The sequence below is a fragment of the Delphinapterus leucas genome, chromosome 17 (assembly GCF_059928025.1).
Source record: "Delphinapterus leucas isolate spDelLeu-1000000601 "Yukka" chromosome 17, BTC_Dleu_Yukka2, whole genome shotgun sequence".
Lineage (NCBI taxonomy): Eukaryota > Metazoa > Chordata > Mammalia > Artiodactyla > Monodontidae > Delphinapterus > Delphinapterus leucas.
In genome coordinates this window covers 72,463,461-72,481,275 of record NC_143145.1, presented here as the reverse complement: position 1 = coordinate 72,481,275, position 17,815 = coordinate 72,463,461, and the positions used below count along the sequence as shown (strand labels likewise).

Below are 17,815 nucleotides of genomic sequence, written 5' to 3'. Positions count from 1 at the left end.
CGTAGCAGTTCTTAAATCTCGCTGGGCAGATGTCATCAGGTCTTCCTGTCCAGGGGGTTGGCAGGTGTTCCTTAATTAAGCCCCAGTTCTGTTCCCTGGGAGTCCCCATCTATTGTTTTCCACAGCTTCTGGTTTCTTTCTTTTTTGTTAACCTTTTGGCCACTTCTGAAGAAGGCATTGGAAAAGATGCCTCTGAGCAACTTCCTCAGTTTTCTTCCTTCGTGTAGAAAAATGGGTCCCCGAGAGCTGTTTACTTCTTGAATAGTCTCAGTCCCTTTTACTTCAGGCTGTTGCCTTTGCCAATTCAGCTCTCCCAAATGATGTTTGGGTTTACTGTGTATATGATTCCTGTCTTCTTCTGGTGCCAAAAACCACATCCACAGTTCTTTTCAAGACATGCCTCTCTCTCTAGATTTAACTGCTGGTCTTTTAGATGTTGCGAAACAACATTCTTAATAGACACCATCTTAGTTTTTTTTAGAGGTCTTAATGAAGGGTCTTATGGCAGCATCCTTGATTTTTTCTTTACCCTGCTGTATAGCACAGGGAACTATACTCAATATCTTGTAATAACCTATAATGGAAGAGAAGGTAAAAAAAGAATATACATATATATATTCTCTCTCTATATATATATCTGAATCAGTTTGCTGTACCCCTGAAACTAACACAACGTTGTAAATCAACTATATATCAATAAAATTTTTTTTAAAAATTTAAAAAAGAGAGTTAAAAAAATTGTTAATCAGTGTTGTCCATGAATTTTTTATATGAGTTTTAGACATAAAGATAATTCACTGTTTTTTATTCTTTGAATTATGTTTAATTCAATCAGGACAGATTTTTGTGCTTACTTCCTTAAATCATTGTGCTAGTTATTATGGAGGAGAAAGGAATTTAAGACATGATTCCAGCGTTCCATGAACAACTCGTTTTATTAAGACGAGAACACATTCGAATAACGTGGAATATAATCAAATGTTGTGCTGATAACCAGCGGTCAGAGCTGTTGAACTCACTGTGAGTTAGCCAGCGGGAGGGAGCAGGCTGCTTGGAGAGAGTAGGCTTCCCCTAAGGTAACTACTTCTTGGATAGGATAGCTTCCTATTAATAGGAAATATTAAGCAAATCTGTGACCTTTGGAGAATGTTTGACTACTAATGCTTTTCTTATTATTTAAGCATACTTGTTTAAGAATCTGAACATTTAGGGACCTCTAGCCTTAGGAGGGCAAAGGAATATGTATTTATACATTTCTAAGGAATCATTAGGATTTACATTGTTTAGCACTAAAATTTTAAATGTTTTATTTATCCATGTACTTAAAATATTTTCCAAAACTTGTATTCAGTGTGAAGTTTTAAAATTTCTTTTGCCATGTACTGATGTTTGTGGAACCGCTTTCTTCACTGAAATCCTTTCGTAAAGATTTATGGAGAGATTTTTACTTAGCTTAATCAAATATAAGTAATAGAACCAAAGAAAAATCTGCTGTTTTGCTCTGTTACAAGTAAATGGACTATATTCAAGAATTTTTAGAGATACAACATTCTCATAAAGCAGTAAATATAAGAATAGCTCTGTGCATTCTGAAAAATAAAAATAGTAGAGTCCCACCTTTCACCTGTAAAATATTCACTCCCTAACTCCTCTGACCCTATTTGCAGCTCTTTGTATTGCTTTGCTCATCAGCTATATCTCACTAAATTTCTGCTGCCAGCTGGAGTTAAACTGGCTGCATATCAAACTATTTATCCTTCTCTCTGTGCTCTACTTTCCAATAGCAGTGGCATCTATCATTTAATTTCCCAGTAATCAACCAAAAAGTTATTTCTGATTCTCTGCGGTTCTCAACTTTAAGATCATTCTCAACTCTATGATCATTCTCAACTCTAAATCCTGTTTCATTTTTTTCATTTATAATGCCTAAACTCACCCATTTCTGTTGTTACAGTAGTCAGTTTCTTTGTCCCAATTCTTATTAAGCCCAGTTCTGTCCCATTATGTAGAGATTGATAATGCTAAATTAATTATCCAATCTTTTTAATATACTCTCTGTAAAATAAAACTTTATAGAATGAAAACCTGTACTATCAATTCCCTGTTGTTACTCTGCCCATATTGACAACCAAGCATCTGTTCTTACCTAACTCTCCCGTTCCTGCTGTTTTGTACTATTTTTTCCCCGTTACGTCACATATTTAGAAGTAGTTTAAATACAGCCCACGTCTTTAAGTAATTGTGTCTAGCATATGTACAGAATTCTGTGGTTTACCTATGCTGCTTACTATTTCATTTGATACAGTAGGTTTTATAATTTCTATCATGACCATTTTACAGTTGGAGAGAACAAAATTCAGAGAATAAGTAACATTTCAAAGTCACACAGGCCAAAACTGATTCTGAAGCTGTAAATATGTTTATAGATTTTTTTCTCTAGAACATGTCGTTTCCTTAATCTGCTCTTAAATGCAAATATACGTTTAAAATTTAACAGTATTGCTGTTAATTTTAACTCTTGTGCTTCAAATGATATTAAATTGTGGCAGATGAATATGCCTTTCCAGTAATTGCAAAACATTAATTTGATTGCATGATTTCACAGCTGCAAGCTTTGGGAATATAAATACAGAAGGATTTCATATTAGTTGCCACATTATACAAACACTAAAATTTATCTGCTACGTTCTCCTGTAGGCTGGGGAATCAATATTAAGATATCCAGCTACTTTCTATCACTTATAATCACTTGGATAAATGTTCATCAGATATGTCTTAGTCATATTTCACATGTTGCTTTTGGTGTGTATTTGTACATTAATTAATGCTACATTGTATATATTATAATATAGTATTTGTATAATATTGAGGAGAATTGTAAAGATTCAGAAAATCAGATCTAAATTTTTAAGGAATTGTTCAAGACTCTTGTAATATTACAAATTAAAAGCCTGTGTTTCTCAGATCAAGATATTTTAAAAATACATTTTTTCTCATTTTAAGACAAGTACATATTTCTCATAGAATATTGAAAAGACATGGAAATGCCAAAAGAAGAATTAAAATTACCTGTAGTCCCTCCATTCAGATAAAACCATTACATTTTGGTGTTACCATTGTTTTCCCAATAAATCAAGCAGTATCTGGCACATAGTAGGTCATAATAAGTATAAAAGAATGAATAAATGAATGGATTAGTCTATGAATGCTGGATTGATGGATTATAGTATAAACCCTGACGGTTTTTGTTTGTTTGTTATTTTTATAATGCAAGTGCCTGACTTCAGCTTTGATTGCTGAGGCATCCACTTCAAAGATGACTATCTCTGATAAACTACTGCGGAGATCCAGGTCACTTCCCCATACTGCGGCACCTTTGTTTTAGAGTTCTTAATTGATTATTTTATTTTATTTTTCGCGGGCCTCTCACTGCTGTGGCCTCTCCCGTTGCGGAGCAGGACACGCAGGCTCAGCGGCCATGGCTCACGGGCCCAGCCGCTCCGTGGCATGTGGGATCTTCCCAGACCAGGACACGAACCCGTGTCCCCTGCATCGGCAGGCGGACTCTCAACCACTGTGCCACCAGGGAAGCCCATATGAATTTTTTAAACAAAAATTAGATCATACAATACGTATTGCTTTTTAATCTGCTTTTTTCCCATGTACCGAGATACCCGTAACAGTTGCACGTGTTCAGTATTCGTTTTAAATTATTAAATGATTTAAATATTTAAAATACCATTTTAAGAGCCACATCACATCCAAGTCTATGAAAAGAGTTTAGCATTTTTTTGAATTGTCATAGCATGCCCATCATCGATAGTGCTCTGCTTCCAACCTCTACTGGATTTCTAGAAGTCCAGAATGCTTTGCAATTGGAGGCAATGCATCCTTCCAACCCTGTCTCTTCTTGACTTTGTTCCCTGACTCCACCTCAGTTTCCTCCATATTTGAGAGCTTATGTATCATTTTCTAGCAGCACCAAGCTCTTCCGCTGTGTGGGCCTTCGCACACACTCCTCCCTCTGGCACACATGCTAATCCTGCCCCGCCATCCTGAGAACAAACATGCAGCTGTCCAAACCAGAGATTTCACTTCTGGATCCTTTCTCACGGTGGCCTTCACGAGTCAGCACAAATCATAGAGAGTAAGTCATCTAGTAGAGATGGAGAGAACTGAAATTTTAAGTCAATTCAGAAAGAAAAAAGGAACATTGTGATTTGAGGGAGCAGTTTAAAATCTGCACAAGATTATTTCCCTGTTGTCCTATTAATGGGAATATGTAATCTAAGGCACAGAAATTCTTCTCTTCTCCTCAGGAAACAGTGGCGTTTAATTCTTCTCTTCTGAGACCCCGTGTAATTGGAGAGTGGATTGGTCGAGAAGAGAATGATGCTGATCCACTGGCCGCTGAAATGCTACAGCCCCCAATTCCAAGAAGTAAAAATGAACAATGGGAAAATGAAGATAATAGCTCTAGCCCTGCAGGAAGGTGAGATGAGATGTCTTCTAAGATTCTGAATATTTTAATCATTTAAGGCAAAGGGGAAATCAAGTGCACGATTTTGATGAAATAAGTCTTGGCAATTTTATATAGAAAATGATGTTACATATAAGATAAAAATTAATTTATCTGTTTTAAAATTAGAGTTTTATTAGATTTGCTTTTATTATGGATTTGGTTTTGATTTTTTTTTCTTTACATCTAAGAAGAGTATCATCTCTTTGTTACTAAAACCAAACAGAAAAATAATTTCAGGACATAAACTGTCAGTTGAGACCTACTATAATATTGGACGGGACCTACTATATTATTGGGCTGACTGTTAAGATTGGAGAGGGAGGAATTCTGATGTACCATAAAGATCTAGTTGTTCAACAAGAAGAAAACTATTAAATGTATGATAGACTACACAAGGTGGAGTTAGATGGAATATAGAGAGAAACCTTTAGTTTAGAGTTGATAACTATGATTGAATGTAATTATTACATTCTCTATGTTTAATTTTTGAAATTATTCTTGAAACTATTGTGAGTTGTGAATTTGAAAGTCCCTAATTCATTTTACTCAGCCCTATGATACTCAAAATGGTGTCAGAAGATTTGCCTCAAGTTTCCATATGCTGGTAGAAGTGGGGTAATTTTGAAAAGTCTAGATCATATTTTTTAGAAAAAGTATCAGTATATTCAGTGTAGCCATTTCTTGTAATACTAACTGAAGTGAGTAAAATTCGAAACAAAAATGAAAACTTCTACAAGGAAGTTGGAGTGAAAAAGCATTATCGAGGCACGGCTTACACGATATTGAGAAAAAATACTCATGAATTAAAATGTGACAGGAGCTTAAACTCTCTGTGAGTGTTACTAGCTGACCACCACAGAAGAGTTTTTCCCATATACAGCATAGCCACAGTAACTTTGTATTTCCTACATTAAATTTAGCAGCAACCAATAATTATTCTTTCTCAAGGAGAAAATTGTATTTTCTACGATGTAACATGGCTTTCAGGGTTTTTTTTACTTTGACTTATCACTTGGCTGGAGGGAAGGAAATTCAGAATACTCGTTAATGCGCTTCAGGCATATAGAAAATTGATTCTATTTCCATGAGAAATAACCTTTAAATTATTTAAATAGTTGAAATGTACTGTATAAGGAGAAGAAAAGCATTTCTAAAACTCCATTTACCTTCTTTTGTGAAATGTCAGATCAATTTCACCTGTCAATGAGGGTAATTTTATTTCTAACACTAGACTAATGAAACCCACTAGACCTTTATCTTTATTCATTGCTAGATCTTTAGTTCTTAAATATAAAATAGAGAAATGTTGACTTTCATTTTGCTTTCATTTAGTCATAATAATAAATAGGAGCTGTTTATTGCAAATGTTAGTGCTTCTGTTTTCTTCCTAGCTTCAGTGAGCTCTTATTCCCTCTTGAATATCCAATAAAGGAGAATCTTTCCTGCAATCCTGGTCAGATCCATTACCCAGAAAACTTAATCCATGAAGATCTCACTCAAATATCTGTTTTGAAAAGGTGTTTTCAGTTTTATTTTTCTCTATCTTTAAATTATGAGTTGATATATTACCTATGAAATGAAGAAAGTGGTGAAATCCTGCCCAGATGCCCCATTAGAGGAAAAAACAAGAATGCATGCTTTCTGAGCTAAATGTAAAGAGTAGCAATAAAGTACAGGTTAGGAACTACATCCCATCCTCTAATATAAAACCAGGATTTCTGAATTTATACCAGGAACTCACATAGCATTAGATTTGATTTGAATGAATAAAAACAGATTGGGGAACAATTTTTTAATGATTCTAGAGTCTATAACTAGAGTATTAGCTTTTGCCCTTAAATAGTAATGATCTTGTCATTTATAACTTAACAGTCTTAAACATTAACAGACTAAATGATATTCTAGACTCTTGAAAGAGAAGACTTAATTTTCAAGGATGACTTCTTCCGTTTTTCTCTCCCCTACTGGGCCTGGTGCATTGCCGTTGTCAGTAGGCATCTGTTATGTGAGTGAAGGAGGCACATAGAAGGCCGTGAGTAGACATCTGATTAATAAAACTTATTTATAAGAAGGGTTGTTTATAGTCTATCTTAACTTTTTATCCCTTTTCCTATTATGGATTTCCCTCTTGTTAATTGCTCAAGTCTTATTTGAATGGCTGTTATTACAACACTCCATCTTTAGTACATAACCAACTTTCCCGTTCATTCAGAACAATACATACATGATTGGCTGGACTTTCACCATTAGATTAGAGGAGATTAAATAAACGGTGTAGTAAACTTTGAGATTCTTATGGGTAGACTTTGAGCCACGATTTTTTCCAGGAACTTTTTTTTTTTTAATGATATACCTTACCTGAACTTTTTCCTTAGGTCCTACAAATACAATATTGTGTGAAGAGGGTCAGCAACTTTAGTATACATAGCTGTCACCTGAAAGGTTAAGTGCTGGTTAAAATGAAGGCAATTATGAGGGCAATATGGAGAAACTAATAAAATAAGACAAGAGCTACTAACATGGAGTTCATGACCCCTACATGATCTCTGGAAGGACTCAAGAGATCTACGAGTCTCTTGAAATGATGTGCAAAATACCCTGTGTGTGCAAATGGACATTTTCCTGCCACATCTTTCTTAGATTCTCCAAGAGCTTCTAGATTAAGAGAGTTCAAGAAAGAAATTAAAGCATCTGAGCAAGAAAAGGAAGAAGGATTCATAAGGGAGAGGTGAATGTGTTAGGGAATGATTGCTGACTTCCTGTGATCATCACGTACTACCAATTGGCATCAGTTGCCATGGTTTGTTTAGCCATTTAGTGGGAAAGCATATATATTCATTGTACATTTATAGTTACTGAAATAATCACACATTGATAATATAAATGTAAATAAAAATTGAGTTAATAAACCTATATACTTCTATTTTGAGCCATCTTAATTCGACTTTGCAATAGCTGATAATAGCTTTCCTAAAATTACTTGCTAAATTATAATATGAATTTTTAAATAGGCTTACCAAGCCTTGAAAGCCTAACGAAGCTCCTCTAAGCTGAACCACTTTATTAAAATAAGAAAAATATCAATAAATATTATAGATCTTGTGAATTGGCTCTGTTCATTAAGTGAGCATTGTTATTAGATGGTAAATATGCCATAAAATGAATAGAAAATCTTACAACTTAGAAATATATATTAAATATTAGAAGCTAAATTCACTTCCCATTAAGAAGTGTTCCTTTTCATTAAAGCTCATAATTGCTTCTGATATATCTGTTAACAAACCCTAGAAATGTTCCCCTCCTCTTAGAGCTCCTCTCTTGGCAGCAAGAGACAAACAATAAACAAGCAAATACGAATTTATGACATAAATTCAAGTAGTGATAAGTGGTATGATGGGAAATAAACCAGAACAAGAAGGAAGAAAATGGATGGAGGGCACTCTTTAACGTAAGAAGCCAAGAATAAAGAAGTAACCTTAATATTGTCTAAGTTTGGCTATTGTGGACATGTTAGAAAATATACAACACATATGGCAGAGACTAAAACAGGCTTGGTAATTTAGGAATATTCTCACATGCAAATTTGAAGCACAAAGAATATTGATTAATCAAAAATGATTTTGCTAAAGTAATCAAAGAACAGAAACCTTAAGAATATCTAAAACATACAGAAATTGTAACTTATGACTCACAAATTTATCTTTAAAACCAAAAGAAGTATTGATATGTAGCTAAATCATGTGTTTCAGAATATTGATGAGGTCATTTTAATATATTCAGAATTTTTTCTCATTTATTTAGGAATTCATTTATTTAGGAAATACATATAGTAATTCAAATAATTATTTTATGAAACACATTGCTAGTCATCTTTGGACTCATAGACTCATAGATGGACTCTTATTATTAGACAGGCAACATTTTGGATTCAGTCAGTGTCTAGTTCTTATAGCCCAGCACTATCATGGCCAAACCATGTATTTTATCTTATTTTATTTTATTTATTTTTTATTTTTTTGCGGTACGCGGACCTCTCACTGTTGTGGCCTCCCCCGTTGCGGAGCACAGGCTCCGGACGCGCAGGCTCAGTGGCCATGGCTCACGGGCCCAGCCGCTCCGCGGCACGTGGGATCCCCCCAGACCGGGGCACGAACCCACGTCCCCTGCATCGGCAGGCGGACTCCCAGCCACTGCGCCACCAGGGAAGCCCTCCAAACCATGTATTTTAATGAAAACACTTGCTTCAACCTTCATGAAATGGTCTTGGTCATTGTCAGCTGGTGACTGGGAGTTACAAATTTATTATCTACCCTTTGTTCCTCATTATTCACATTCCAATCTGTTTTTCCTTCTTTTATTTCACTACCAACCTTTCCATTTCCCTGGATTTTCACATCTGTCAAGTTGGAAGACTCAGATTACATCTACTTAAATTAATTTTTATTTTATTTAGTGTGTTAGAAAAAATGAGGTTCAAAAAGAAGGAGTGAATTTGTTACATACTTATTGAGCATTAACACAAGGTGATGTGCTGGGTACTGGGTGAGACCAATATGAAAACAAAAATCCTAGATTCAAAGTACTTGCTTTAAAGCGAGGAGAATGACAAGGACATGTGTCTTATTTCTGCAGCTCAGTGCCCACAATGCCTGGTATGTAGCAAACACTTAATAAATGTCTGCTAAATAAATTATAAAACATCACATTTAGATGTGAAGAAAAAAAGACAGAGCTCTTTTGCATAAATCAAAATGAAGCTATTAAGTGTGAAACTTTCTGTTATCTCTTCAACAGCCTGGGCCTTAATAAAAGAACCCTTTAATTTCTGATTAGAGTCAAGAGAAAGGGCACAGATTTCTCTATTAGGCTGCAATGGTGAACTAAACAAGCTTAGGAGATAGTTCAAGACAGGAATCATCCAGTTTTCCACCAAAGAGAGCACATGTGGCCAGATAAAATTAATCCTTACCAACCTGTGTTCAGAGTCAGAGTGTGAAACAAAATGGAGCAAGGTCAGGCCCCCTGGAAGAGTGCAGCCAGGAGGAAGAGAGCAGATGGTAGGAGGCAGGCCATCCAGTGGGAAGAAGTGGAGGGCGTGGCCACTTTAAACTGTCCTTTTCCAGCTGATCCTTGTTTAGAACTTAAACCTTTTAGACCAAAGCAAAATGGAGTCCTATAGTGTATTGACACCACATTGAAATGTAGCTGCTATTCTTTTTCATAAAGACACTTTTTTTTTTTTAAGAATTGGCTTTTTATTCTTTTTTATTTTATTTATTTTTGGCTGTGTTGGGTCTTCGTTGCTGTGAGCGGGGGCTACTCTTCGTTGCAGTGTGCATGCTACTCATTGTGGTGGCTTCTCTTGTGGGTGTGCATGCTTCTCATTGCGGTGGCTTCTCTTGTTGTGGAGCACAGGCTCTAGGGGTGCGGGCTTCAGTAGTTGTGGCACGAGGGCTCAGTAGTTGTGGCTCGTGGGCTCTAGAGCACAGGCTCAGTAGTTGTCGCACATGGGCCTAGTTGCTCTGTGACATGTGGGATCCTCCCGGACCAGGGGTGGAACCCATGTCCCCTGCACCTGCAGGTGGATTCTTAACCAGTGCATCACCAGGGAAGTCCCAAGATATTCTTTTATTTCCTTTCTCTGTTTGTTGGGATGTGGGATGTTATGGCTCAAGAAAAGACATGTAAATATCTAGGATGCTGCCCATTGTGTTCTTTGAATATATAGTGATATTAATTACTAATTAGTAGACTGCTGTATGTGCTCTACATATCTTAACCCATTTCATCCTCTTGAGAACATTACTATTACCCCTATTTTAGGAATAAGGAAACTATGTCCCAGCATGGTTACATCACTGTCCCAAGATTGGATAGTTATTAAGTGACTGAGCCAGGCTATCTTGCTCCAAATTCCGTATGCTTAAATGCTTTGCTATACAGCCTTTCTTCAGGAAGGTATTCTAAGAATCCTGTTATTAAGATTCACGTCCGAAGTCTAAATAAGGGGACCCAGAAATCTGAGTGCTCTGAGAAAGACTCCAAACCCCACCTCTTCCCACTTACTCACCACTTGTGTGCATTAAGACCCCTACTTCCCAGTAGCAGGACCCTCTTTTCTCCTAATGATGCAGTTTTCACTTGTGCAATACACAGGGGAAGAGGGAGGTGTGAACCTTGTATCTCATTCCTGCTTACAGACCTCGCTGTCTCTCTTCTCCCTGAAATTATCAGCAGTTCTGAGTCTCATGTTTTCACACTGTGGTAATCTTCCACCTCTTCTTGTATCAATAATTTACCAAATCCTATGTCATCTCCTTTTCCATGAATATTCAAGCATCTGTCTATAGCTATTTAGTGGGAAGGCATATATATTCATGACACATTTAGAGATATTAAAATAATCACACATTGATAATATAAATGTAAAAAAAAAAAACCTAAGCTAAACATGAAACTACCATATAACCTAGCATTTGTACTCTTGGGCATTTATCTCAGAGAAATGGAAACTTTCACACAAAAACATGTACATGAATGTTCATAGCAGCTCCATCTTAATAGCCAAGAAGCTTAAAACAGCCAGATGTCCTTCAATGGGTGAATGGTTAGATAAACTGGAGTATATCCATGCCATGGAATACTACACAGCAAAGAATAGGAATGGACTTCTGATATACACAACTACATGAATGAATCTCCAGGGAATTAATTGTACTGCATGAAAAAAGCCAATCCTAAAAGATTACATACTGTATGATTTCACTTACATAACATTTCTTGAAATCACAGTATTATAGGAATGGGGAACAGACTGGTGGTTGCCAGGAATGAGGGAAGGGGAAGGAGAGTTATAGAGGGAGGTGGGAATGGTTAGGAAAGGACAACACAAGGAAATCTTGTAGTGTTTGACCTGGTCTGTACCTTGACTGTGGGGGTGGACACATGATACACAAACCCACAAAAATACTAAAATAGTCTAGAACTAAATACATAGAGAGGCACACACAAAAGTGAGTCCAATTAAAATGGGAACACGAATAAGATTGGAGAATTGTATCATTGTCAGTGTCCTGGCCGTGATATTGTGCTATAATTTTATAAGATGTTACCATTGAGGGACACTCCATCAATGGTGCACAGGATCTCTCTGTATTATTTCTTACAACTTCATGTAAATCTATAATTGTTTCAAAGCAAAAAAATTCAAGTAGAAACATAAATAATCTGTTGGAAACCACCTTGAGATTTTTGACAGTCCTTCTCCCCCAACAAGCTGTCAGCAAAGGGCATTAGCATCCCTTGATGATCCTTGCCTGAGCAGTTACTGTGTTGGTGGTTAAAACGGTGGTTTTCTGATTCCATCATTCCTTGTGCATTTATTAAATAGCCTTAACTTGGGAGAGAGCAAGCCTTCTCTCCACCCGTTTCCCTTGATCTTCTCTGTCGTGTCCAGCCTAACTTTGAAGTGAACACTGAGGTGGAGCTGACTGGTCTTTGCCCACTGATGACATACGATGCCATTTTGCCCTTTCCAGCCTTCTCTTAGACAGTGTGGAACCTGGCCCTTCTATTAAGACCGCTTGAAATGTTTTGATCCATGCCTGAAACTTACCTGGTGGTTTTTTTGTTTTTTTTTTTAAACCAAGTGCATGCAGCCTCCTCTTGCTCATTTGCCTTCTCTCCTGGACATTCTTTCTGAGCACCTTTAGAAAGGGTCCTCTCTCCTTCCTGCTTAAGAGAGACCTCCTCCTTTTCATCATGTCTTTTTCCTTCATGAGGTGACATTTGCCGTTTTCTTCCTTTGGGCAATTATATGGAAAGAAATCAGATTATAGGAAAGAGGAGAACCTTGGGACAATTTTTAAAACTATAAATGGTTGCCACGTGGACATGTAAGTTTTCCCGTCAGACACTGTCTTGGGAAGGTGGGGGAGAGAGCCATGAAAGACTGGCTCCTTTACCCAAAGGAGTCTGGCTTTATCACAAGGAAGCTCTTCCAAATTTGCAAAGACTCTTTTAGACTGGAGGGCACTGAGAGTCATTTAAATGCCAATTCTGGCTCCATCCCTCCTTCTACCCTGTCCTACCCCCAGACCTAGGCAACATGAGAGGACTAGTGAGGACATTTATTTTAGTGATGTAAATTAAAGTTTGCATTAAAAAAATGTTATTATAGTGTGTTAAAATAGTTATCCCATTACATGTGTTTTGCTTGACATGCGTTTGTTTTGTAAATCAGGGAATTTTATATAATGATCTGAACTTCCTACCTCCTCTAAAAAATTAGAAAACCATTAAAACCATGTGGCTTTAATTCCCACATGGCAACAATTGTTAGGAGCCAATTAGCACCTCCTCCCTTAAATGGGGCAGGGGTTGTTGTATTCTTCATGTATTCCAATCTAGGAAATTGTTAATGAGGTACCGAAGGATGTCTTAGAAAGAAGACAGTCTATATTTCCATTATCCTTGGGGAAAATTTTACTAATATGTGCATAGATTTGCAAAGCAAAGTAATTGAGTGAAAATTTGTTTGTAGATTTTCTTTAGTTACCACAGCTAATTGATGATGTTATCATCATTGAAAATTAACATTTAACTGTTTCTTCAGCTTAAAGGTGGAGCCCAAGACTAAAGGATTAAAACAGCAGCAACAGCAGCATAAGAAACTTCTGGCAGCAATGCTCTCTCAAGATTCTTTTGAGTCTGTCCACAGCCCCACCCCATCGGTAACAGAAGACGATATTGATAATGAAGATGATGCAATGGAATTGCTGGGTAATTTTAAAAATTAATAATTTCTCTTTTTCTTCTCTGGCATTGTAAAAGTGCGTAGTGGTTAAGAGATTTTTAAGGTTTTGAGTAGTTTTGTCTTAGGGGAAAGAAACCATTTAGCACACACTTGCATTAGACTTTCATGGAGTTGCATGCAAGAGTTAAGCTGAAATCACCTGAGCATGTGAAGTATTTGTTAGACTGTATTTTGTGCTTTGTATATGCAGCCCTTGCCTTCTGACTACTTAATCAAGATTCATTCTCTGTGCACTTGTGATACTAATTCAAGCTTGTCTGCTTTATCCTCCTATTGTGATTGCCTTGATCACATCTTTTGTCTGTAAAATGTATCCAGAGTACATATTTCAGCCCGCATTCCAAGATGTCTCCCTATCGTTTCAAGGATGTTTTAGAAAAAAGCAAGTTAAATTTAAAAGGGCAGATAGTAAATTAATGTTTTATGTCTTTCATAAATGACAGGAAAGTTGGCAGAGATTGCAGTGTTTTTATAGGCTCATACTTTCATGAAAGTTTTATACACAGGAAATCTTTTATATCTTTTAATGAAGTAAATGTATATTTTTGTTTCATCAGAAATCTCTGCATAATAGTTTTTTTAAATTGAACTTCCTTTTGTAAAACCATTTTTTCAAAAGAAGGAAATTAAATTTTGTTTCAGAGCAAATTATCCACATATAAAACACTGAGTTTTTAATTCAGTGATATTAGCTATTCTATTCTAAATAATTAGAACAATTTTCAAATACTTTGTAACAATATACTAGAAAGTGAGTAAATAATAAAATCATTTGAATGCTTCAGATAAATTTAACATATAGGAAAAGGAGCTCCAGAAGCATACAGATTTTTTTTTAATTATTTTTTTTCTAAACTAGCTTCCTTGGTTTTAAGTGTTTATGGTACTAAAATACTATCATTATAATCAATGATATAGGTCTCCATGCATAGGCCTACAAGGTGTTATTAATTAATGGTGGCAGGTTCACTGACTGATAATTTCTGATGTTATAATAACTACATTCATTCCAGCATTGAGGAGGCTATGTCGTGGCATTTTCACTTCATGCTGTCCATCTTTTTTTTAAGAACTGTTAAATCTGGGTGTTTTTTAAGGAATCTCATCTCCCTGCCTCCAAATCAGTAACGTGGCAGATGTGTCAGATATGGTGGTGGTGCCTTCGTTCAACTTCCATTCAGCGAACGTTTACTGAATGCTAGGCCCTAGACTTGGTCCTGGGGACGCAAAAATAAAATAATCATGGTTTCTGTTTGCAGGAACTTTACATTCTAGTGTTCAAGATGAAGATGTAAATATCACTCTAATATTTTTTGCTACAGTTGCTAATGTGATTAAGCGCGGAGTTGTACATAGGAATAACATCTAATGCAAAAGTAGGGGCCGGTTATCAGGGAATGTTTCCTAGAGAGTCTGATTCCTCTGGTAAGTCCCAGAGGACAAGTAGATGTAGTTCAGCAGGCAGTGTGGTCATTACCCCTGCAGGTTTGCTGTTGTAAGGATGGACTCTTGCAGTTGTGCTCCATGACTGTGCCTGTACATTGTTCCTCTGCTTCAGTCAGTAACAGTGAAGGGGGCAAGTCTGGAACCGTTAATGGATGTTGCCTATGTAACATCAGTGCTGGTGTGTTGGTACATTGACATTGGGTTTGCAGGTATCCTTCTGTCCCCCTCATTTCCTTTATACAACAGCTCATGGTCAGTTGATACCCACATGAAGGCGGTTATGCTCTATGTTGCAAAGAGAATCTTTTGAAGAAATCCAAGCATTCTCCAAATCACTTTGGGATTCCTGATAGCCTCAGGAATGTCTAGTCAGAGTGGAGGAACTCATAGAACCTCAGTAATATCAAGAGATTCTTTAAGGAGACTCAGGTGTCCACTCAGTGCTGGTATCCCTAGATCTCAGCTCCTCTGTTCTGAGGCTTCTAGTCTCCCGAGATGAAGACCAAAGGATTGGGTTTTGGAGATTACCTAATGTGAGCAGTTAACAGCTAGTCCTCACTAATTTTGTTTCATTTGACATTTTAGCCTCTGGTCTGAGCAGATTTAAGAAGGAGAGATAGCTGGAGGTTTGGACTTTCGCCACGTCGGTCCACATGTCAGCACAGGCAGCTGGTGGTGTGCTAATGCTGGGCTGTAGGCTATGAGGTCTCCCTGCGATAATACGCAATGTTCCAAGTCCCCTGGGCTGTCCCCTAAAATAATGCCGTATGCAACCCTCTTGCCTAGTTGTCTCAGTGAACAAAGGTCAGATAACAGAAAATTCTATCCACAAATTGCTTTGCCCATAAAGTTCATCAATTAAAGTAAAATGTTATTTAGATATGAAATGTATTTGTCTTTAAGGCCCTAATACTCCTACCCATGAATATTATTCTATTATTTTAGAAATATATGTTTAAAATATAGACTCAGAGTTTTCTTCAGAAGTAGAGTATATAAGTTCATGACTTATAGTGTTACGTATGCCTTTAACTAAGGTAATGAATGGCTCATGTCTTACATGAAATCAGACAGACGTACATGAATATTTTCAGTTAATGCAGGAGCTAAGAATTTTTCTGTCATGATAATAGTAATGGATAAATATGTGAAGTATGGGTATGAAATAAAATGGTTGTTAAGTTATTCAGTTTTAAAACCTTCATCTTCAATAGGCATGTGTATCTCTATTAATATTCCATTGGATATCAAGCCCTACACTAATAATTGATGCAATACTCCTAAATCAATATAGAAACTGTATAATATCTGTCTTCCCAGTCCTTTTAATATTAGATTTACATCATTTTGTTTATTATTAAAGAATTTTAAGATAATAGTTTTGAAACTCTGATTCCAGAGAAACGTAAGTGATTGTACATATGTGAGGAAAATACAGATGCTAAGTTCTTGAAAACATATTTGAAATAAAATTTTAGTGCATGAAATAATTGTAAAATGCAAGAGACATCTGGTATATAAAATATCCTTTTGAATCCACAGCATTGTTTAGAATGAATTTGCAATAGCTTATATGTTTTAAGGGTTTAACTTGTCATTGTTACCTATACCAGGTATAACTGGCTGAAAATTTTATTTATTATGCATGGGAAGCAGTCTATATGCTTTGTGCACTGTTAAATAAGTAAAAAGTATAATTATTAGTTAACGTTAATATAACAAAGGATTATTCCTAAATAAAACTGGTTGATTTGAAGGGGAAAAAAACTTTTAGTTTAGTAGTAAAACTATTGACCCTTGTTTTGTTTGTTAAGGAATCTAGCATTGTTAATACATACTGATTAACATTTAATTTTTCGCAGTTGTTTAATTGTATATTTGTGAATTTCTTTTCTAAGTGTACTGGGCATGTGAAAATACTATAATACAACATCTGTGACTTTTAAGTAGATTAACTATTTTCTGTAATTGCTTTAAATACTACTTATAAATTCATAGTACAAAAGTAGCTTAATATGGAATTAATATATACCAGAGAATAAAATTTCCAAATTTGTGGAATTTTAAGATATAACAGTTTTAAGCACCTCTGAAATTGGTGCTTTAATTACAGAAGTTGAATAAGATATCTGCCAATTCATCTCAAACTAAGTAGGTCTCAACTTCAAATATAAGATATTCTCAAATATTTTGGTAATTATGCTGGAAATTGATCACAATGAATAAAACTATGAAGAACCTGCATATTATTTTTAAAAGTTATTAAAGTCAATAACCTTTCAAAAGCAGAAAAACAAGTTACAATGGAGCAGTAAGAAATTAAAAAAAAATTCTATATATTTTACTCCATTAACTTTCACGGAAGATTTGAGGAACTTCATTAGTTTAAGAGATATTTCAGCTTGTAAATGTGAGTCCATTTTCGTTATATTACATGGACTTTTCATTTTATTTTTGATGAAATGCTGATTGCAATTATGTGTTTGATTTTTCTCTATATAATTTACACTCATTTAAAAATGTCATCAGAATTATTTAAAAACTACTTTTCTTACACATTTTAGTATATTACTTTAAAAAGTTGTTTTTAGATTTTCTCAGAATTGATGATGAGACAAATATCTAAAAATCACATTCCAGAGATGCTAAAAAAGAAAAATAGCATTAGTCATGCTTTATACTACCTGGTCTTAGCTTTTTTCTAATCATATAAAAATTAAAACTGTGTTGGCAAAAACAAACAAGGTGATTGCAGATACATTTTATTTATTTTAAATTTAATAATCAAGAACAAGTATAAGCATACTGGTATTCTTTGAAGAATACAGTAATTGAGTTTCTAAAACCCCAGTATCTTGCCAAATTATGTAAAATATAAACTTAATTTTCTAGAGGGACTCATTACATTAAGGTGATCCTTTGGCAAATTCTTTTCTTTTTAAGTTGCATGCTTCTTAAAGCAGAAATCACTCATGTTTGCAAAATAAGAACATGCATTTCACCTAGTGAGAAATGGATTCTGTCACTCGATG

The 17,815-nt window shown here is 35.6% G+C and overlaps 1 protein-coding gene across 1 annotated transcript in view; it reads left to right on the top strand.

Moving 5' to 3' along the window:
* The window catches only part of C17H8orf34 (chromosome 17 C8orf34 homolog), a 109,758-nt gene extending 96,438 nt beyond the window's left edge, over positions 1-13,320 (top strand). The window contains 2 exon segments of the mRNA XM_022595250.3: positions 4,320-4,492; positions 13,137-13,320. Of these exon segments, the coding sequence (XP_022450958.2) occupies positions 4,320-4,492; positions 13,137-13,320 (357 nt within the window).
* The last annotated feature ends 4,495 nt before the right edge of the window (positions 13,321-17,815 follow it).